Here is a 23,416-nt window from a genome sequence, read left to right as displayed (position 1 = left end):
AGAGCACCATTAAAACTAAGCTCAGAATCGATTAGAGGGAGAAAATATCAGAATTGATCAAAAATCATTGTATCGTGAATCGAGAATCTATGTATTGTCCCAGCCCTAGTTAGCGTGCCTCGCTGATGGGACCAAACTTCCCCCATACATGATTTTAAAACGTAAGAAGGTAACGTAACATTTCACTTCTACCGTTAATGAAATTTTGGTACGCTACATGGTTTTCACTATGAGATGGATAGCCTAATTGTTATATAATTCAGAGGGGCTACAGGTTATTTTTATGGTATCCCAAAAAGTGTTTATTTTTAAATGTGATCATTGGTACATTTTACCAGTATTTACCATACGTTCAATACAAAAATTAAAATATGAAAAATACGCAATATTATTTTAAAATAAAAGCATTTTCTTTATAAAAATACAAGATTTGGTCCTCAAAAAGCCTTTTTCCAAAAGGTACATGATGAAAAGGGGGGGTCGTCTTATAATCAGGGTCGTCTTATATTTGGAACAATACGTTACTAATAATACAGAGACATCAAATATGTGCATATATTTCACAGAAAAATAAAATAATAGTTAAACAACATTGATGCATTTGCATATTGGAAGAGTTTAATTACAGTTGTCCTGATTTTGTTTAGGATTTAGTTGTGGATTTTAGCTGAGCATACAGGCCACGATTCATGTTTACACCGCAAACCCAAACTTCTGTTCACAAATATGCAACCAGATTACACAAATCTCAAAGTATGTTTGCAAGATGACATTGTAGTTGAACGGTCATAAACAGAGTAAATGATGTTGTAGACGAGGTGGTTCTCTAAAAGAACACAACACATTATCTATTGTTGCTATGTTGTTGATAGGGTGTTCTGGGTAGTTTCAAAGGCATGAATATTGATTACTGATTCAAGTCAAAAGAGTCAAAGATCAAAACATTTCGCTCTCTAGATATGTTTTTTTAACCCATTTCATTGTCCACCAGGTGTAATCATTAAAAAAACACTGTAGATTGTGAAAATACATCAAATGTGCAACTTCATACAATACTGGCATTAATAAAGCATTAGTTTGTGAGTTCACACAAACACAAGCGCTCACCTCGCGATCAGACAGGTCTCCCTGCAGTAAGCTGACTTTCTCTTTCAGCTCTTTGAGCTCTTTCTTGTTGCTGTCCAGTTCTTCGCTCTTCTCTCTCTCGTCTCTATCCCTCTGTTCCTTCAGACGCTCAATAATACGCTCCTACAAGCATCACAAACAAGAGAGGACATGTTAAATGTGTGATGTAGAAGCAGAGGAAAAATGAATCATTTACTCAACTTCATGTTGCTACAAAATCATGTGACTTTCTTCTGTGGAACACAAAATTAGATGCTTTGAAGGATATTAACCAGGTAAGCTTTCCATTGAGCACGACATACAATTGTCCGACAGTCGATGCAAGATCATCAGTGAACAGTTAAATTTCACTTATTTCGCCCTGTTCCTCATACGAAGCTGTCATACGGCTTTAGAAGACTTGGAATAAGGCGTAAACGTCTTTTTTTTTATGGTAACTGTGAACTGTTGACATATGGATAAGAGCTGACTGAAGATCCTTCAAAAATTCCCCTTTTGTGATCCACGGGGAAAAAAATAACACTATAAAGATTTGAAATGACATGAGTAATAATAGTGAGTAAATTATAACAGCTCTTTCAAATTTACCAAAACCTAACACACACTACTGCCTATTCATAGTGAAATCGACAATATATTATTGATATAAATAAAAAAAAAAATTATTTATATACTAATATATTAGTATATAATATATTAAATGTATTAAACTTTATTTTAAATAAATAAACATGAATCTAGTGCAATAAACTATTATTATTATTATTATTATTATTATTAAAAAGTTACATTAAAATTCATTTAATATAATTGTAATACTAAATAAATAAATATGAATCTAGCGCAATAAACTACTATTATTATTAATTATTATTAATATTTAAAAAGTTAAATTAAAAATTATTTAATATAATTTTTAATATAAATAAACTTGAATCTACTGTAATAAGCCATTATTATTATTATAATTATTATTATTATTTGAAAAGTTATATTTAAAAAATATATATATAATTGTAATAGTAAGTAAATAAGTAAATAAATACTGTGCCTTTAAGATTTCACTTTACTTGTTGGATTTCTGTATTATGGCAGGTTGAACACTATAATATTCATTTTTTCTTTTTAAATGATTAAAGAAAAAAGTGGCACATGAGAAAGGGAAATGATTTTGTGGTTATGTGCATTCAGTTTTATGTAAGGGGTGTAATATTTACCCAAAAACAAGAGTTGGGCCAACACCTGTCAAAATTTAGAAAGCGCAGGCACACCAATTCCTTAATTCCCAACTTAAGCGTAACTCTGCACGGCTAGTGGAACATATCTGAATGAACACATTCGGTGTACGATCCATTAATCTCACACATGTGTCAACTTTGGCCAGGTGTTGGAGGATTTGGCCGCGTCTTCTTTATAAAAAAAAAAAAAAAAAAAAAAAAAAAAAATGGAAGTAACTTTAGTAGAAATGAGTCAGACCTGATGTGAGCGGCTACTATGCTGTACAGTACACGCACTTTAATAACGTTGCAAAAAAAAAAAAGCACCTTTAATAATTCTGAAAGAGGAAAAAAGAGACACACAGAGCAATAATGCGAGACAATAAGAGGTCTGAGGAAAGAGTGTTTTGGCGCAGCCTCGCATTCGCAGTCGATGGCCTGTGAAAGAGGACGGCTGGAATCATGGAGAGCATCAGCCTCCAGCACTTTCACACCCACGCCGGCCAAAACTCACACACCGAGCGGCCGAACCGGACAATAATAACACAGCTCTTTTTAAGGCCTGCGCTGCATTTCTCACCGCAAAGGCTGTATTTCACTCTCCCGAGCCGACGTTCCTGGCCGATCCTCGCTGAGCTGTGACATTAAGCATGACCGCTCATCGCTGTGCCAGCTAACTCTCTCTGTGATGCTGAGCACCAGATGCAACCGGGGTTCAGAATGTGCATCCGAGGCGTGTGAAATGGAAAACCGCGTGTGGGAAGGACAGAAACGGTTTGCGCAAAAGTGCATACGTGTACGCCTGTGTTCGAGTACTAAACGAGCCAGAGCTCTACTTTTCAATATGCAGATGGCTGACAAAGTTAATTTCCGGCCCACGGCTGGGAGGAACGGGAGGCCCAAACCTCGGCGCGTGAGGGTATGTGAGCGAGATGAAGTGGGGAAACGCAGAACAGCGGATGGCCGCCAAACTGCAGACATATAAGACAATGCTAATAACCGCCGGGGTTACTTCATTCATATTAATGAGATGGAGTTCAGGGGGTGGGTGTGGGGGATATGTTGATTCAGAGAACTGCGTCATCTGGATGTTCGTGACCTGAAACATTCAGAGAACTACGAGGAGGTGTTGGCGGAGACGATCACACATGTGATGTGAGTTGATGAGAAGTGACGGGGATTGACCCGTGGATCCGTACGCTTGCTGGGAGGTCAATCGTAGTGCGAGAATGACTGAGGCCTTACATAAGGCTGTGTGACAGAGCAATCTTCACCGCTGTCTCACACACACACCTTCTGCTGCAGCTGCAGTCTATATGTCACCTGTGAACTCATGTCTCTGAAGGAGAGAACGCATGCTACTACCATCCACAAGTGTAGTTAATATTAATAACAATAGACAACTATAATTTTATAAATAATAATAAAAAAAGTCAATTTGTAACATTTAATTTAATTAAAATGAATTCAAAGGATTTAAATTTAAATATTAATTAAAAATTACTTAAATTAGAACTACTACTACTCTACTACTACTACTAATAATATTAAACTAAATGCAATAATGCAATAATATTTAATAATAATAAACAGTATTAAAAATGAATTAATGTTATTTATTAATTAAAGTTAAACTACTACTACTAGAACATACTAATACTGTTAATAAAAAAATAATAAACAACTTCTATAATGTTTACTAATAATATTACATTATACATTGATATTGAACAACAACAACAAAAATAATAATTATTTACTGTAATATTTATATATTTAGATAATAGTATTAGATTATATACATTAAATAAGAGCATTAATAACAATAGCATTTATTATTAATTTTATTTATTATTTATATTTTTATTTGTATGTACTATTATCATAATTTTATTATTAGTAGTACTACCACTATTCATATTATTCAATATGAATATGGCAGTCTGTAATATTTAATATTTACTAATAGTATTAGATTATACATTTATATTAAATATGAACATTAATAACATAACACATTTAATGTTTATAATTTAATTATTTATTTATTTTATTTAATTATGTATTTAGTAGTATCAAAATTTTGTACTACTATTATTATTATTATTATTATTATTATTATTATTATTATTACTGATATTTTAACATGAATTTAATATGAAATATTCACTAATAATATTCATTTACACTAATATTAAATATGAATTATTAATTGCAGTTAGAAAATACTACTACTAATAAGCAGAAGAAATAACCTAATGTAATATTAATATTTACTATTAGTATTAGATCATATTAATCATATTAAACTTTATTATGTATTGTAATAATAATAATAACAACAACAACAATGTAATATTTATATATTTACTAATAGTATTAGATCATACATTCATATGAAATATTATTAATAATAATAAAACATTTATAATGTATATTAATTTATTATTTATTATTTGACATTGTTATTATTATTATTTACAATTATTATAATTATTATTTACAGTTATTATTATTATTATTATTATAGCTACAATAATTATTCACTCCATAGTCAGAGTCATCGTTTTTGGTCGGACCCTTCACCTGCCGTAACGCTCTAAACTGATTACGGATGACAAAAATACAAAACCAGCAGTTTGGTTCCAGTTAATACTAAAATTAAAGATAAATAAAAAGTAATAAATAACGCATTTTAAAAGAATCTGTAACATCAATCCAATCAGGCAGTGTATAACTGACAGACAGTTGCTTGTCATGGGTGAGAATCATGTCGAACTAAATTTTGGTATGACAACCCTAAAACTGACAGGGAACAACAGGACATTGATGGATTTAGGTTGCTGTATATGAATCTGTGTTTGTGGGTGTCCACCTTCTCAGCCAGGGCCTCCTCCAGCGTGGTGAGGGCCGTGTCCGTGTTTGAAGTGTCCGCCTGCAGGGATTTGACGCGCTCCTTTAGACTGGTCATCTGCTTCTCCTTATCCCTCAGCTGCTCCTGCAGGTTCTCAATCTGCACAAAGAGAGAGAGACAGTTTTACGACATCGAACTGATCCAGATGAAGACATATCTATTAAAGCACAATAAACAACATTTACTCACACTTAAGCTCAGAGTAGACTAAGTGAAGCCATTTTTCACTTTATTTTCAGCACTTTCACTTACAGCATTCCATATGCAACATTAGGAACGGGGGGAAGGGACGGACCGGTTAAAAACAATCTATTTTTTTCACTGTTCCGCTGAAAATAAATAATGACCTCATTAGAAGCATATTCAGAACTAATTCTCTTCATAAACTTTCCTTATCTGCGTGCGCGGCTGGCGTGTGCGTGACGCCGGAGCTGATGAATGACATGGGAGAGATGGGCATTTCCACGTTTCGCTCCATTCATCATGTCCCGACAGCTCAATGAAAAGACTGACTGTTCCTGTCCACCGTTTCACATTCAATTAAACGCTGACGGATTTGATAAATAGTTGCCGTTTTTGTTTCTTTTAGCTGCTTTGAAACAACCTGCTGTTGATAGAGCCGCTCTCTGTGAAAACACATTTTATCAGCAGGCCTACCTCGAGTGTTTAGATTAAAAGTTCTTGGGCTGAACAAGATGAAGAGAAAATATATGGTCCTCGATATGAACGTAATTGATTTAAGACGTATACCCAAATATTCTGAAATGTTGGCAACATAAGTTTTCTTGCTATGGCTGCAGCCTCACAGCCAATGAGAATGAGAGATATATCTCAAAATAAGACATGACATAAAAAAATAAAAAATATATTTACAATCAAATAATTTATTTATAACATTAAAAATCTTATTTAAAAAATCTTATATATTATTATAAAAATGTAAAAAAAAAAAATCATTATTCTTAAAGGTCCCATTTTTCGTGGTTTTTTGAAGCTTTGATTGTGTTTATAGTGTGCAATGTAACATGTGTTCATGTTTCGCTTGTAAAAAAACACAGTATTTTTCACATAATTTACTTATCTGTATACCGCTGTTTCCACTGTCATAAAAACAGGCTGATGACTTCCTTGTTCTATGAAGTCCCTCCTTCAGAAATACGTAACGAGTTCTGATTGTGCCAGCGGTTCCTGTGTTGTGATTCGACAGCAGTTTAGCGGAAAGGTCCCGGAAAGGTCACGCCTCTTACCATAACGTGGAGATGCACGCGCTCAGTGTTATTGTAAACATGTCTTTAATTTTACCCTATCAATTTGAGCCGGAATCAGACCCGGTGATTGGACTGCGGGATGAAAATAACAGCGTTTCGACGACATGGCGACAAACACACTCTACAAACGCAACTCTTGTGTATTCCTGTGGGCGGAGGTTAGTCAAAAAACTGTTTTAGTGACGTCATTAAAGAAGGAAGTAGAGGGATGTAGTCCAAACTGGCCGTTCGATGTAGATTTTACAGATTTTATTTATACTCTAACAACAACATTACACACTAACTAAAGTTTGAAACATGGGATCACGAAGAACGGGACCTTTAAAGGGATAGTTCACCCAAAAATGAAAATTTGATGTTTATCTGCTTACCCCCAGCGCATTCAAGATGTAGGTGTCTTTGTTTCTTGAGTAGAACACAAATGATGATTTTTAACTCCAACCGTTGCCGTGTGTCAGTCTTATAATGTGAGTCAATGGTAACAATTTATAAGAGTCAATAAACATGCACAGACAAATCCAAATTAAACCCTGTGGCTCATGACGGCTTTGTGTGAGAAACCGAACAGTATTTATATCATTTTTCACCTCTAATACACCACTATGTCCAACTGCGTTCAGCACTTGCTTAGTGAGGTCTGATCGTGCTCTGACAACGGCAGTGATGTCTCGCGCATATACTTCAATGAGTGCTAAACATCACTTCAGTTGTCAAATTTTCATTTTTGGGTGAACTATCCCTTTAATTCAATAATTAATAACACACACATACAATACCTACATATAAGGTAGATTACTTATACATTGTAGTCACACATCGTTACATGACAAAAATTGTAGTTAACGCTAACGTAATCCATTACATTACACATTTAAGGTAATATAATTGGATTACTTTTTGATTACTTTTAGATTACTTTGACCTAACTCATTTATCACAATGATTTGAATAGGATAATCGTGTACCATATTGATGTAAAAATACATCAGAGCAGTGCAAGATGAGCATTTTTGGTTAAAATCTTAATTTTTATTTTATAATATTGTTAATATCGTATTTTTATTTTTTTTGGAAAATGACTGAACGTTTAGCTAGATAAGACCCTTATTCCTCGTCTGGGATCGTGTAGAGCACTTTGAAGCTGCACTGAAACTGACATTTGGATGTCTGGAATGTTTTCCTAAAAAAAAAAAAAAACTTAATTTCTTTTCGGCTGAAGAAAGAAAGACAAAAACATCTTGGATGACATGGGGGTGAGTAAATTATCAGGAAATTTTTATTCTGAAGTGAACCAATCCTTTAAAACATAATATAATCGAATTACAAGTACTTCATTTTTGGAATCTGATTACATAATACAGATTACATGTAATCAGTTACTACCCAGTGTGTGTGTGTGCGTTTAATCATTATTAATAAATAACGTTCCTATAAATCAAACTAAATTAACATAGCAAAAATCTCTCACATCTTTTCTCCCTTAGTAGTTTGTTTTCGCGCAATTTCCAGTCTCTAAGTGCCTTAATGATTTAGAAGCAGAACCCTTTTTTATTCAGTTCCCGGAAAGGAGCAAGAGAAAACTGACAGCAGCGTAATCTGGTTTTTCAAACCAGACCACTGAGAGAGATAAAGCTGTGTCGACTTATGAATTTAATTAAAAGGGTGAATGTTTTGGCAAAAGCGATTACAAGGATAACAAATGTAGGCAGAGGGGAAAAGTGAGAAGAAACCCTATAATGAATTTGCCCTGGTTCAAAAAAAACTACAGTTGTTGCTCGAATAATAAAAAGTACGGCAGGGTGTGTTGTTTTAAATAATTTCAGACATGTTTGGACAGATGTCGGGGTTAGTCTCAGATAGTTTTAAGCGAAAAGTTGAGTGGGGAAAAAAAATAGGTCGTGCTGATTTGTAAAGTCAAGTGGAACTGTGGCAGATTTTTTTGTGGAAGACATAACAGGAGAAGTGTGTGCACATGCATGTCCAATACGCACAATTAAACATCTCCAGCCCCTCATTAATCAAACACGCACCTGACAGCTCCACCTGTCCGACGACACACGCATTCAAATGTCTGAACCCATCACACACACTTCAGAAGTCTCTTCCCTTTAATATTGTCTGCGGTGTAACACAACCTGATTACGCTCCTCTGCCCCATTACCCAACACCCCCCAGAGTCTCGGGTTACCCCGTACAGCTTCGGCCGGCGCACACTATACGCTCATGAATATTTCATAGCGCTCATATTATGCATGTGCAGAGTCATATGATAACTGCAATTATATTTTGGAAAACAATCAGAGCATTGAGTAGAAAACTGCAATCCTGTCTCAGGCTAATGGAGGAAAAATGCCTTCATCTTCCTCATGGAGGGAAGATCTAGATTAGGGGGGATCCATGTCAAGCCAAATGATGATTACGTTCAAATAGGAGCCTATTAAAGGAGAGAAAGTCCATGTTGGGATTCTGGGAGCAGGTTTAATCCGGAATTGGACGACCTGCTAACTAAAACGGAGTGAAGAACGGTCTGAATGTACTGTAGATGGACACACACACACACGCACGCTTCTCTGCCTCGTTTCTGGTTTCATCCGAGAGTGTGTGAGCGGATAAAAGACAAGACAAAAAGAGCAGCCTCCCGTCACAGAGATCCAAACGCATGGAGACTTAAAGGGATTTGTGTGTGTGTGTGAGAGAGGGAGAGTGAGAGAGAGGGGGGCGTCTGAATTATTAAAGAGTGTTTTGTTTCACTTAGTGATCCGCTGCTTGTCAGTGTGGTGTGAGCTCTGGAAACAGACAGAGAGGCACACGACACACAACAAGACAACATGCGCGGGCACACACACGCACAGAGTGAAAAGATTTGAGCGTTTACAGCGGGTTGCATCAGAATTGTATGCAATGTGCAAGCCGAACAAAACAACATGTCAAACCCACAGAGTGGAGCGACGGGAGGGGAGATCTTTTCTGCAGACTTTCGGCAGATGGGCGTTGAGAAGCGACTATGTATAAGAGAAAGTGTTTGCAATACATTTTTTTGTGCTTATTATTACACGGCTCTCTGGAATACTTGATTCTGATTGGTCAAACACACCGTTCCGAGGTGGAATATTTCTGCATAATGAGGACTAAACTGTATGCATACCACAATACCACAACTGTAATGATAACGTCACAGAGAAACGATATAGTTGGAATCGCTTTCAGAACGATTTTTCCACAATAATTTTCCACCGTCATACTGATCCTCTGTCTGTGCGGCTCCTTTAAGTGGCCGTTCACACATAACGCGTTTTTCTATTCCAATGCGCTACTTTTCCATTGTTTTTCGATGTGAACACGCTAGATGGATGTGTATTACCGTTAAAACACAAGACGCCATGTCAAAGAATTTCAACTTTTGCATGCAGCACCACTCATCAATGTCAATTCCAAAACAGTGGACCAATCAGAAGAACTTGGAGGCGGGGCAAGTGTTGAGAGCTTCTGTTTACAGTAGTAACCCTCACTTTCGGCGCTGCGCTGCGCTTTTTTAAAAACCATTCCTCGCTTTTTTTTTTAGACACAAAAATGTGTTCTGTGTGAACGAGCCCTAAGGCTTGTCAGTAAATGGCCACTGTTATGATTGGCTAGAGTCACTGCATAAGAAACAGTATCAACGCCCACTCGCTTTTGCATGCGAGTAAGTGTTCTGAAAACATTATCCATATAAAACTGTCATTTACAGGCAAATGCAGAGCATTATGAAATCATTTACTTATGTTTGTGATGCAGCTGCTGTCAGATCTAATACAGTTGGCTGCTTCATCTTTCATTAAAAGTTTCTTTGCAAACTCTAGATCACACTAAACGAGCCTTTTAAACTGGACGCGTCAAAGCGAACAATCTTTCATTCTTCCATTTGTCCTGTTGTCAGCAGACTCAAGCATGTGAAGCATGTCAGAAACTGAACACACATCTGTAGGGATGCACCGATATGAAAATGTTGACCTATATCAATAACCGTTAATCGATGACCCCTTTAATAGCAATTCAAAAGTAAATGATTTCAAAGTAAATCCAACACTAATTTTTTTTTTTTCAGCGCAACGGACCCTTTTCACAATTTCCTAGATTTCTAGTAGCACTCTTTTTTGCTCAAATCATATTTAAGCTCATTGATTTATTTAAAAAAATAAACAAGTAGCCAATTTGCGTTGGGTTCTTGATCCACCTGTCAGGATCTATTTCGCGACATACACGTGAATGTCATTTATGAGAGGTTTGTTGAAACGGAATGGGTGGTGTCGAACACACACGCTGCTCAGTAATGCAAATGTGTGTCAGGAGTTTGGCACCTGAGTGGGTGAGACCTGACAGGTAAGTGGCATGACGCCAGTCTTTGTGTCTTCAAACTCCCACACACAGAAATAGATTTTCCTTAATTTTTCAAAATTGTCAAAATTCATATTCCGGCTTTGATCACCATATGTTAGGGGTGGCACTGAACTAGCCGATTAGTACTGGCACTAGTCGATGTGCCAGGTCTGTGCCGACTAGTTATGGATCACATGACTTCAGCTGCACTGGTTTGATACAAAGTGACAGCAGGAGGAAAATTCCAGTGTGTAACTGCGTCTCATTAGGTTTAAATAGTAAATTGCAACGGACACATGTATTTGGAATTATGCACATGCTCAAGCTGGTCGGAGCTTTACTGGTTGTAGTTGACGCTCTTTAAAGGGCATGAATTTAGAGACGTACAGTAATTTATCAGAGAGTTTTACTGTTGCACTGCTAGTACACTATTAGCATGCTAAAATCTTTTCAGTTTATAGAAGCACTTTTTCTCTTTATAGAAGCACTACTGCTTCAAATATCAAAGCTAAAACCAAAAGGAAAAATTATTATTTAAAATAATTATTATGTTTATAGCAATTACTGTTACCTGGTTTGTTTGTTTTTCTAGACATGAACAATGCCATTCAAAAGTTTCTGGACAGGATTGATTGATTGATTGATTGATTGATTGATTGATTGATTGATTGATTGGACAGAAATTAATACCTTTATTCAGGAAGGGAACAAGAAATTGATCAAAAGTGACACTAAAGACATTTATAATGTTACAAAATATTTCTATTTCAAATGCTATTCTTTTGAACTTTCTATTTATCAAAAAATTCTTAAAAAATGTCTCACTGTTTCCACAAAAAAAATATTAAATATTAAAATAATAAGATCTGAAGGATCATGTGACACTGAAGACTGGAGTAATGATGCTGAAAATTCAGTTTTGGCATCACAGGAATAAATTACATTTTAAAATATATTCAAATAGAAAATTATTATTTTAAATGGCAATAATATTTCACAAAAAAATTAAATCTTTATTTGTATTTTGTACAATATTAATTCATTTAAATGCATAATTAAATTACACATAATAAATATAAAATATAAAATGTATAGATTTAATAAAAAATAAGAGGCCCATTATTGCAATAACAAAATATATTAAATCAAATTTCAAAGTACAGTATTGGTATTAATTTTATTTTAATTTTATTTGCATTTTTATAATGTATAAAACAAGCATGTTAATAAAGTACTTTGAAATTGAAAAGTCTGAGAAACGGGGTGAGAGAAGGGGGGAGGTGAAGGAGGAGGAGGAAGTGTCGATTAATTAGAAACTTCTGTAGAACTTCTTTCCCCCAATTAAGTGGAAAGCAGAGAGGATCTTTCTCTCGCTCTCTATCAGACTGTTAGGGGCTTAAGACTCTTGCCCTTTTGATGTGGGGTTTATCATTATTTTAACACAAGGCACTTATTAGCATGTGCCCTCTTAAAGCTCCATGCTCTCTGTCTGTGTGCCGGTGTCTTTCTCTCTCTCTCTCTCAACTGAAGGATGGTAACAAACAATGTAAGAGGCTCTTTCTCAGCGAGAAGATCACAACTCAGACCCGACACGCTCTGTTTAAGAGGCTTTCCTTGTGGTGCTAAGCCTGTTAGCCTTCTTCAACCCCTTAGCCGTCGAAAAGAAGGGGGGAAATAAAGCACACGAATGTTCTGCGTTCTGAACCAGCCTTAAAAAGTGTAGCAAATTGGAAGTTCTTCATCCACTGGGGAGGTTCAGGGGTTAGTGAATGTTCAGGGTTTACGCCAAACCCTCTGTGAATGTGCATGGGGACATCCTTCGATGAAATACTGGAATATGATACACTTGATAATACATGTTGAAACGTTACTCGTGTGGTGAGTCATTGTTAATGAAGTAAAATTCTCAGTATTACTGGAGCGAAAACGAAAAACGTCCCTCTGAACAGTCTCAGCCGATCAAAGAATACTCTATGGAGTTTAAAATAAAACGCATTATAATATTTGCAGATTCCTTCACTGTAAAAAAAAAATTCTTCATGATTTGTCACAACATTTTTCTTTTGTCAAATCAACTTAGATAATTAATGTGGTTCAGATAACATAATATTTTGAGTTTCTGTTGATCGCTTTCATTGTATTAACTCAAATTTTTAATTTCAAACATTTTAAGGCGACCAGGTAACTTACTTTAAGTTAAACCAACAATTCTTTTTTACAGTGTTGTTACATCTGAAACTAATTGTTTGTTGTGTTTTAATGCATTATACTTTCTAAGGGTTTGTTCAATTAATAGATAAGCATTATAATGTGTTAATTTTTAATGAGACCATGGGGCATAATTAATGCATTAAAAACACTTTTATAATGCATATAAAGGATTTAAGTAAATCACCAATGCTGCATTTATTTGGTAAAAAAAATACATTAAAAACTGCAACATAGTGAAATATTATTACAATGCGTTTTCTATTTTCATATATTTTTAATATATTTTACATTTTCAGCATCATTACTCCATTCTTCAGTGTCACATGATCCTTCATAAATCATTCTAACATGCTGATTTGCTGCTCAAATTATTATCAATGTTGAAAACAGTCACTTAAATCATCAATTTAATGCATTCTTGCTGAATAAAAGCATTCGTTTGTTTTGAACGGTAGTGCAGTCCACTGTACTTTGATGACAACTTTATGTCATCAAGGTGTCATGTTTGTTCAAAAGTTAGCAGGCTGAATACTTCTAAGAGAAAAATTGTTGCTGGAATTGCTAAAGTTTGTGAGGTTCATGACATGTTTCATGTTTCTTAATAAAAGTGTTTTGCAAGAACCTCAAATGTCCTGGATTGTGTTTCAAAGCTTGCCAACAAATTCCTTGAGCAACGCTGAATATTGGGTGTTTATTACATCCGAATGAAGCGAAACTCTGACCACAAAGTCAACAAACAGGTTTAGTTTCTTTGGTGTCGTCTGCAGAACAGGATTTATTGTTTCAAACTAAGATGTAATATGCCGATAGTCTAAAGCCTATTTTTCTTAATTGCGATCCTAAATGGATTTAACAATGATAAAAATCTCCAGACATGGAAAGTTTACGGTAAAAAACATCCCAGAAGCCCACCCCTCGCGCTGCCCATGTTCATCCACAAGACAAAGTGTCTCTGACGACCCTCTCATGCCAAACAGAGCTGTTCTCCATCAAGACGTTCGACTCGAGTTTACATACTTGAGCGAGTTCTGCTGAACTGTGTCTTGTATTCCGCCCTCCTCGCATTAACAAATGTTATTTTCTGCAGCCTGTCCTGCCGTGAACTTGCGAAAGAATTTCCATCCAAACCGCTGTTTTCAATATTTAGTTCGGCCGCTTCCACTGCGGATCTGTCTGCCACCTTATCTGACAGTTGCAAATTAAATTATCGTTATTTTCCAGGCTGTTAAAGGGTAAGTGTTCAGTTAAACACAAAACATCGAATATAAACAAAGAGAGAAAAGAGCGGCCCGAAACTCTCGGCTGCCGCTGAAAGAGGTGTTTTGCTCTGCTCTGTTCAGCGTGCACTCGCTCACATCCGCAAACGGTGCCACTGAGAAGGCAGAGAGCTCCACACTTGAACCGGAGCCGCTGGGAAAACAATTACAAAGCCAAACAGCTCAGAGAGGGAGAAAAAATGATGTTCAGACATTAAAGGAGAGTGCGAGAAAAAAGAAACGAGCCCAGGCTAGGCCTCCTCTGAGAACGAATGCATACATCACAAGACACTGTGTATCTATTCATTTACTCACTTATATACACAGACACACACTGTCTAGGAAAGCTCATTTTCGTACACGTAATTGTAACAGCGCTATGTGTTGTTTGAAAAAACTAAATGGTGTAGCTTTTTTAGGGAACATATTCTACACTTTTTAGTATTTTATTTTTCCCTAAAGTCTACTTGTAATGATAGGTTTTTAACATCAACGGTTTTATTTTTTTTAACATTATATTTTCCACTCTCACTAACATTCGAAATGTAACAGGCTTTTTTTGCGACTTAATCTCACAGAATTCTACATGTAAATGAGCTTTGGTATGATTGGCTAACGCTTCCCTAAACACTGCACACATCATTTATCAGGGCGGGTCAAGTTTCTAAATAATGAATATGCATTCTTATGTAAATGTAGGCAGTCTTATGTTAATGAGCTGATGGTTGAGATGCCAAAATCATGATTATTTCTGTATCACCTGCTTTTCAACTACATTTCCATAAACTTGGTGAACTGAGGAAGTTTAGTCACCATTATAAAAGTAAACTATGCAGTGTTAATATTATCTCATAATTTGGCAGCAGGTATATTAGGCTGCCGTCACTTCAAGACCTGACACACGAATCCATCATACTGTTAAATATGTGTCTTCTTTCTCAACTCTTTACGTTGATTTATAACATAACTGACTGTTTACGTGAATACTCGCCAAGACCGGCATTATTACACTATTTTGTGTGTATTTGACTGTTTAAGTGCAATAATCAGCAAAAAAGTACTCAATTTAGTACTGAGAGGCGGCTTTATGTGTGCACACTTTGGGTATGAGCACAAAATCTGCAGGAATTAGTAAAATTATGTGCAATATGCGCAATCCCACGTCGAAATTCAAACCCTGTAACATCAACAATAATCATCTGGAGCAAATGAAACAAGTGAGTGAAGAGAGGCGGGTTTGTGTGTCAACTAGCTGTCAGAGAGATGAGAGAGTGAGAAAGCACAGCTGGTATCGTGCATCTATTCTGCCGAAAATGAGTAGAGCATTTCAGATATTTCAGTATCGATATGTAGCGAAAATTCTATATTTTTGACACTACATTGCACTTAGTTTATTATTTCAGATGTCTTTTTAACACTACAATTGAAAAATGTATATATTATATATAAAATTCAACCTGCCACAGCGGGTTGTAGGAGTGACTGCGTTACACGCCACTGCTGGCGGTTGGTGGGTGTTAATGGTCAAGCCACGGTTACACCCCATTTTTATAGCATCAAATAACTAACTAAAACCAAACTTATTGGAAAAACAAACACTTGAACATAAGTCAGCATGATAAGAACTACCTAAAAACGACATAAACATCTTAATTGAAGAGCAATCGGATTTTTTTAGTTTGGCTCGCGTCCCATTCGTTTACATGGAGAGGGCGGGGTTTATGATCTATACTGCAGCCAGCCACCAGAGGGCCAATCAAAATATTTTGGCTTCACTCTTCAGGATGTGCGCGGCAACCTTAAAATATACCCTTTAACAGGACAGAAGGTTTCTAAAAATGTGAAATGATGCGTATGTTCTAGTTTTTCCTAGCTGGATGTAATACTGCTTCCTACAGTCTCTCATTTTCTCGTGTTTGACCCGTGTGTTGAATGGTGTCCTGTTGAGCAGCCCCATGCATACCTTCATAGCACTGTCTCAATGTGTTATGGCCATTAGGAACAACTCTGGGGCAATACAGAACGGCTCAGGCACTATAATGGAAACTAAATGTTTCTCTTTCTGTGGCTTGGGAGAGCACTTGGCTCCAAAAAAAAGTTCATTGTGCCCCCGATGACTCTGAGAGGCTTTCAGACTCAAACTGTGAAGAGAAGCAAAGCGGTTGAGACGAAAAGAGAACGAAAACAGCCAAAATAGAAACAAAGCGATTACGAGAAAGATCAGACAATGATGAGAAAGTGTCAGGTCTTTATATTAGAGACACTCTCAAATAAAACCTGGGCTTTTTCCCAAAACAGCAAGTACGCAAGCATGATTTTACGACTATAAGCTGTTTATAAGTGATGTAAATGGAGCCCTCTTATTTTTACCAAAATTTGCTTGAAAACTATTGATGATATTCACAAATTTGGATACTGGACAATAATTAATAAAGAATTTTGGGAAAAAAGCAAGCATTTGCCATTAAAGCGATATCCTAAAGGTTTGAATTTGAAAAAAAACAAAACAATTTACAACCTTAAAAGGTCTTCCAGGATAACGATTATCCATCAAAAGCCACTTCCTGTAAACGATGAGTGAATTCAAAGGGGTACAGCTATTAGCCATTCAAGCAAACATACTTCAGTTCTACTTTATAACAAATGATCCATTTGCTTTTTTTGGGAAACTTAGTCGTAAAATAACATATGACACAAGTTACAGCGATCTTAGGAGCATGATTTGCAACATTATCCCTGGAATGTCCATTAGAGAGATGCACAACTTCCTGTTTTCCCAATAAAGGTGAGCTCACGGTGGGTTTTGTGCACTCAGACTATCCCTAAGTCAAGATTAATGAGGCAGCGGACGGGGGGCTTGTTTGCACAGCCTATGATCTCAGCGCAGAAGAACTGAAACTGATAGTCGGATGTGACCGCCGAAGCATTGCCTCATGGGAGGACCAGCCACGGCCAGCCGGGTCACCATGGAAACATCCTCTGACAGCCTCAAAGAGTACGGCATGACAAGCTCGAAACATGTCAGTGATAGCTTTGACTTGTGTGCCGATTTCTGTCAAAGTTTGTATATTGTGGAACGAAGTTCAAAGCTGCACCCTAAACACTGACGATGAAAAGCGATGTCGGCGGTAACGGCGAAAGCTACGGCTTCCTGTGTATCCAACGTGCGTTCGAGGTAGAAGCAAACAGCTGTTGCATGGATATGAAAGATGCAGAACAGACATATAAACCCTGGCGCCCGCTGTTAGCCTGAGGTTAACGGCCTGTGTGTGTCATTTCTGAGAACAGGAGACTCCGTCGCCATCACAAACACAACTTTTCCCTACTTTTAGAAATCATAAATTTACACAGAGGGATATTTGGTGAGGCTGGTTTCGTGCATTTCGCCAGAACTCATTAAACGTGGCCTAACAGTGCCATCTATGTTCAGGAGGAGGAATTACATGTGTTTGAAGGGCGCGCCGATGTTTACGAATACATACGCTACCGCAATGCTTCTGCTGGTGTGTGTCGAACACAAAGTTTCATTGGCTGCCAAAAGCATGAAACCATCCAATTTTAAGTATAATAAACAATTTCGGTACGGTTTTGATGTACAACTGTTCTTTTGAGAATTGCTGCGCCACGGCCTTTACCTTCTTCTGCAGCACGTTGACCTTGCGCTCCTTGACGTCAAGCATGTCTTTGAGGTCGTGAATTTCTCCGTTGAGCGTTCCCTTCTCCTCTGACATTTCCTGAATCTGCTTGCTCTTTTTATTAAGCGTGGTCTCCTTCTCTTCCAGACGTAAACGCAGAGCATCGACCTGAAATGCACACAGGCACAAAATTCATACAGATGCATGACCTGACACTAAATGAACATTAAAGCACCATTATTCATGACAATGTGCAGGAACAGTCTAATACTTGGCCAGTTAGGGCACATTAACCGTCAGCTAAACTCCATGAATCACATGCTGGCACTGGTAACACTGGATTATGATAAAAAGTGTGATGATAGACTAACTACAGAATTAAAAGCACACACAAAGAAGCCATTCATGCCCCAGCAACATCTCAACAGCCTAATTACATGTTTGATACAACAGTGCCCCCTGACGGTCAGACAGGAAAACTGCAGGAAATACAATGGTTTTCCATCAGCAAAAAAGACAAAAAGAAACATTATTTATAATGATGTTACAAGGTTTGTTAATAATATGTATTCTCAGCCTGACAAAAAAAAAAAAAAAAACTCAACAAAATTACTTTACAGAGGATTTTAAAAAGCTTTTCTATGTTCAGAGTATAATATACATAAATGTAATTTATTAAATATATTATTGTATTGTAATTATTTTATAAATCTATAGTAGTTGGGTATTTTTAGTATTGTTAGTTCATTAACTGGTAAGCGTGTTGATCATATACATGTTTTATGCCTTTTATGCAAACATTTGATTTGCTTTGTGATGTACACAGCATTGAGGGAAGTTACTTTTAGAAGTAATGCGTCACAAATATTGTGTTACTCCCTAAAAAAAAAAAGTAACCAATTACTTTTTATGGAAAGTAATACATTACATTACTTTCACATTAATTTTTCTCACCTGGGCTGGGATTGCTTGTTTGTTTTTGTTTTTTTTGGAAAATGTAAAGACACTTTCACACCAAAAGTTAAATGAATAAGCCCTGAGGGAACAGTAGAGGGCGCAGCTCAAACAAACCTTTCAGCTAAGATGCCATTCTGGATTACAGAAAATAAGATGTAGGAGAAGCAAGCTCAAAATCTGAAGTCATTTTTGCTTATTAGTATGGTTAAATTGAATCAACAAAATTCAGCAGCAAAGACATTGGTTAATTGACATCATATATATCAGATATTTCATTGTAAATTTAAAATTACTTTACAAGTACTTGGATAAAGTAATCTGATTACGTTACTTGTAATGCATTACACTGTATGTACACAACACTGCAGCTAAGAATTAAGCCGATTTAAATTGTTCTTCCATTTTCTTCCCATCTTTTTGTATAAGTTTTAAAAATAATTTATATTTAGATCGATTTGCTAATGAATCATTCAGACCACTTTATCATGTTTGACCATTGTTGCAATTCACTCAGAAATCGAACATTACAGTAGCTTGAACAAGAAGAACTGATATTCACTATAGAAATTTCCATGATTTATTTATTTTTTTTAACAAATGTGTACATAAAAGTATGGAAAACATACATTTAAAAAATCCCCTGATCCTGATATCCATTACAGTAGTTATCCTGGATAAGATAATAAAGTTATCTAGCTGGACAACTAGATGAGAGTAAGTCAGAATTGTGGCAATGACTTGAAAGCAAAAGTCAGAAAGGGTAGGGAAAAAATGATAAATCTCAGTATGGCATCATTTTCCAACAAAACTTCTTTCTTGAAAGACAGTTTGGTAGAAAAATAATCCATCGAGAACTTCCTATCTTTGTAAATTCTATATTACTTTTATCCAACCATGCTATACAATGTCAATTCATTGCCATAACGCAACTCTTACCTCAGTCTGCAGGATGGCAGCACGCTGTTCTTTGGCAGTGAGAGACTCTTTGAGTACATCAATGTGCTGTTTGCTGTCAGAAAACTGATTGGTGAGCGTCTCCAGTTTAGTCTGCAGGCCCAAGAGTTCAGTGTCCTTCCGGGACAAATCCTGCTTCACCTGGTCAATCTGTGCAAGACAAACACTCAGTCTGAATGTGTGGAAAACTGCTTCAAACCAGACCGTAAAGCTCTGGCGAAACACATTTCCCCTAAAACACCTGCAAAGGCAGCAATACAGGATGAAATCTGTAGTCTCAGGTCTGATATGAGAACAAAACAGTGGAAATTTCGAATTATACCAAGTGTGAACCCTGATCCGAGACAAATTAAAACTCGTTGAATTAGACACCTTAAACAGGCACAGCATTACCAGGTTTTAGCAAATAGCAATTCCTTTGAAGAGAAGATGTAGTGAGCTTAAAAAGGGCGAAAATGATCACATAATGCTCAGCCAGGTGCTTTCCACACAAAAACAAATCATCAACAAAATGCTCAAGATACACAAGCATTTGAATTAAGTACAAATTTAAATCCATTTTTACACACAGACAGTAAACAAAGAGTTAAGACACTATAAAAGAGACAAGTGTTCATCTGCAATGTAAAAGACAAACATCACAGTCTTGACACATTCCCAGCATGCACTGGGGCAGCTGTAGCAGGTTAGCATGGCCTAAAGCTGTAACTCTATTGGCTGCCAGTCACCCTAGTGAAAAAAGGCGTGCGCAGGCACAGGAGATGGCGAGAGAGAGTGATAGAGAGAGACAGACTCAAGCCTCGTGGACATTAGTGCTCTCAGCTCTACGCCGACCAGCGCTACAAACAAGAGGGAGAGGTGAAGAGGGAGAGAGAGACGGGTGAAAAGCACCGTGGGAGTCTAGAGTGGCATCCGACCTCTCAGCACAGCACTGGGCGACTCTGCTTTCCTGATCAGAGAAACCTTGGAACTGAACCACTGCCGCCCACTCATCCTGCTATTATGACCACAGGCGGCCACTGATAAGGAGTCGAGACTCAAAAGCTAATATTTTTCAACAGTTCCCTTCACCGCCCTAAACCTTTTCCACCGTTCCCTCCCTTCGCCCACACTGATCATACTGTCAAAATGATGCTACTGTTTGTCTTTGCGTCCAGAAGCACATTTCTCATGAATTCTTTAGCCAGTGGAATATCGTGTTCTATTCAAGTTGAATTTAGTATGGAAAAAATTACTGGGATGGTCAATCAGTATAAAAAGCCTATGGGATGCAAATGTTTTTGCTAAATGAAATAAAGCTGAAATTTAAAGGTGCCCTAGAACCAGTTTTAACAAGATGTAATATAAATCTAAGGTGTCCCCAGAACGTGTCTGTGAAGTTTCAGCTTAAAATACCTAATAGATTTTTTTTAATTAATTTTTTTAACTGCCTATTTTGAGCCATAATTATATATGCACCGATTCAGTGCGCGGCCCCTTTAAATCTCGCGCTTCCCCGCCCCCGAGCTCTCGACTGCCTTAACCAGCATAAACAAAGTTCACACAGCTAATATAACCCCTCAAAATGGATCTTTACAAAGTGTTCATCATGCATACTGCATGAATCGATTCCTGTGAGTATAGTATTTATTTGGATGTTTACATTTGATTCTGAATGAGTTTGATGGTGCTCTGTGGCTAACGGGCTAACATTACACACTGTTGGAGAGATTTATAAAGAATGAAGTTGTGTTTATGAATTATACTGTCTGCAAGTGTTTAATAATGAAAATAGCGACGGCTCTTGTCTCCGTACAGTAATAAACGATGGTAATTTTAACTACATTTAATAGTACATTAGCAACATGCTAACGAAACATTTAGAAAGACAATTTACAAATATCACTAAAAATATCATGTTATCATGGATCATGTCAGTTATTATCGCTCCATCTGCCATTTTTCGCTATTGTTCTTGCTTGCTTACCTAGTCTGATGATTCAGCTGTGCACATCCAGACGTTAATACTGGCTGCCCTTGTCTAATGCCTTGAACATGAGCTGGCATATGCAAATATTGGGGGCGTACATATTAATGATCCCGACTGTTACGTAACAGTCGGTGTTATGTTGAGATTCGCCTGTTCTTCGGAGGTCTTTTAAACAAATGAGATTTATATAAGAAGGAGGAAACAATGGAGTTTGAGACTCACTGTATGTAATTTCCATGTACTGAACTCTTGTTATTCAACTATGCCAAGGTAAATTCAATTTTTCATTCGATGGCACCTTTATAAAAAAAAAAAAAAAGTATAAATAAGTAAAAATATTACATGAAAAAGAAAATTAAAGAAATGTTACCTTTGGCAACTAAGTATTTAACTTGAACAAAAGTTCTAAAATTACTAAAACTAAAATAAAAATAAATTAAAGCTGCAGAGAAATATATAAATAAATTAATAAATAATGTCCAATACCAATATAGTCAAAAATATATCATGCATCCCAAAAATACGTCTGAAGATTCTATTTTTATATCTATTTATTCTGCTGTTGGATCTGTACGAAAGATTCTACAGTATGTAACAACAATAAAAAATTGTTGAGAAAAATTTATTTTGTCCAATCATTCTGCACAGTATTCCACTACAGAGTGGTCCAGGTATGACATCACTTTGTAGGCCAAAACGCAGAAACGAGTTCGCATTTTAGCACCTCCGGTTCCATCATGTCTAAGTCAATGGATTTTTTGAATGGGATTTTGGTTAAATGGCTGAAATAAGGTCTGTGGTGAACACAAGCTCAAGACACTTACCCCACTGGTGATTTTTTTAAGATGTTACGTGTCTTGAAAATGGCAGTTGGCTAAATGGGACTACAGACGCAGTCAGGGAGATTAGACGTCATCACGCCGAACAGGTAAACTCAGTCCGCTTTTACAGCCTCATTATGTTTATAATTGTACACTTAATACTATTCTAACTCAAACATTCTGGGAAAATGTTTTTAGATAGATAGTTGTCCGAAGTGTTGGCGACGTTGAAACTGTGCATCCGTGGTGTACTTCGTTTATATTCTACCTTTAGCTTTTTACTTCTGGCAACTGAATTTCTCTAAAACATTATCTTGATGGACGTAAGTATCATAAACTTTTGTTTTGTTTTTTTGCGATAACCCAAAAGCTTTTCTGAGATTAGCGAGAATCAGAACCCTATCTGAGGTTTGAATGGGCGACACGTTCTCTCTGGTGAGGGAAGCAGAGCTGTGCGTGTTCTAAGCCGGTTCTCTGGGTGTCTTACGGCAGAGACCTCTTGCTGCAGCTCAGCCGCCCGCTTTTTCAGCTCCTCGCCCTGCGCTTCACTCTGAGCCAGCTCGTCCTTCAGTTGCTCTACCTGTCAGGAGAGGGCGCCATTACTGCAACAACAACCAATCACCATCCACCAGCTCGCATGCACGCCCTGCGCCCAATCAAACATCACCCACGTTCACGTGATGCCGTCAGCATTACTAAACCAATCAGCATTCACCGCACAGGCCATGCGGTT

General features: G+C 36.8%; 1 protein-coding gene across 11 annotated transcripts in view; it reads right to left on the bottom strand.

Annotated features, from left to right (window-relative positions):
• Positions 1–23,416, bottom strand: part of erc1b (ELKS/RAB6-interacting/CAST family member 1b) — a 236,800-nt gene that overhangs the window by 168,454 nt on the left and 44,930 nt on the right. For 4 of the 11 annotated variants that reach the window (XM_048155759.1, XM_048155768.1, XM_048155761.1 and 1 more), the window contains exons 6-10: positions 23,171–23,263; positions 19,876–20,043; positions 17,983–18,150; positions 5,218–5,355; positions 1,108–1,248 (exon numbers count right to left, since the gene is read on the bottom strand). In XM_048155759.1, coding sequence (XP_048011716.1) covers positions 1,108–1,248; positions 5,218–5,355; positions 17,983–18,150; positions 19,876–20,043; positions 23,171–23,263 — 708 coding nt within the window. The remainder of the gene's footprint in view (positions 1–1,107; positions 1,249–5,217; positions 5,356–17,982; positions 18,151–19,875; positions 20,044–23,170; positions 23,264–23,416) is intronic. The other 7 variants (XM_048155765.1, XM_048155766.1, XM_048155769.1 and 4 more) reach the window with 2 other exon arrangements.

The sequence above is a fragment of the Megalobrama amblycephala genome, linkage group LG14 (assembly GCF_018812025.1).
Source record: "Megalobrama amblycephala isolate DHTTF-2021 linkage group LG14, ASM1881202v1, whole genome shotgun sequence".
Lineage (NCBI taxonomy): Eukaryota > Metazoa > Chordata > Actinopteri > Cypriniformes > Xenocyprididae > Megalobrama > Megalobrama amblycephala.
The sequence above is the reverse complement of the archived record's forward strand: the minus strand, read 5'-3'. Positions and strand labels throughout refer to the sequence as shown.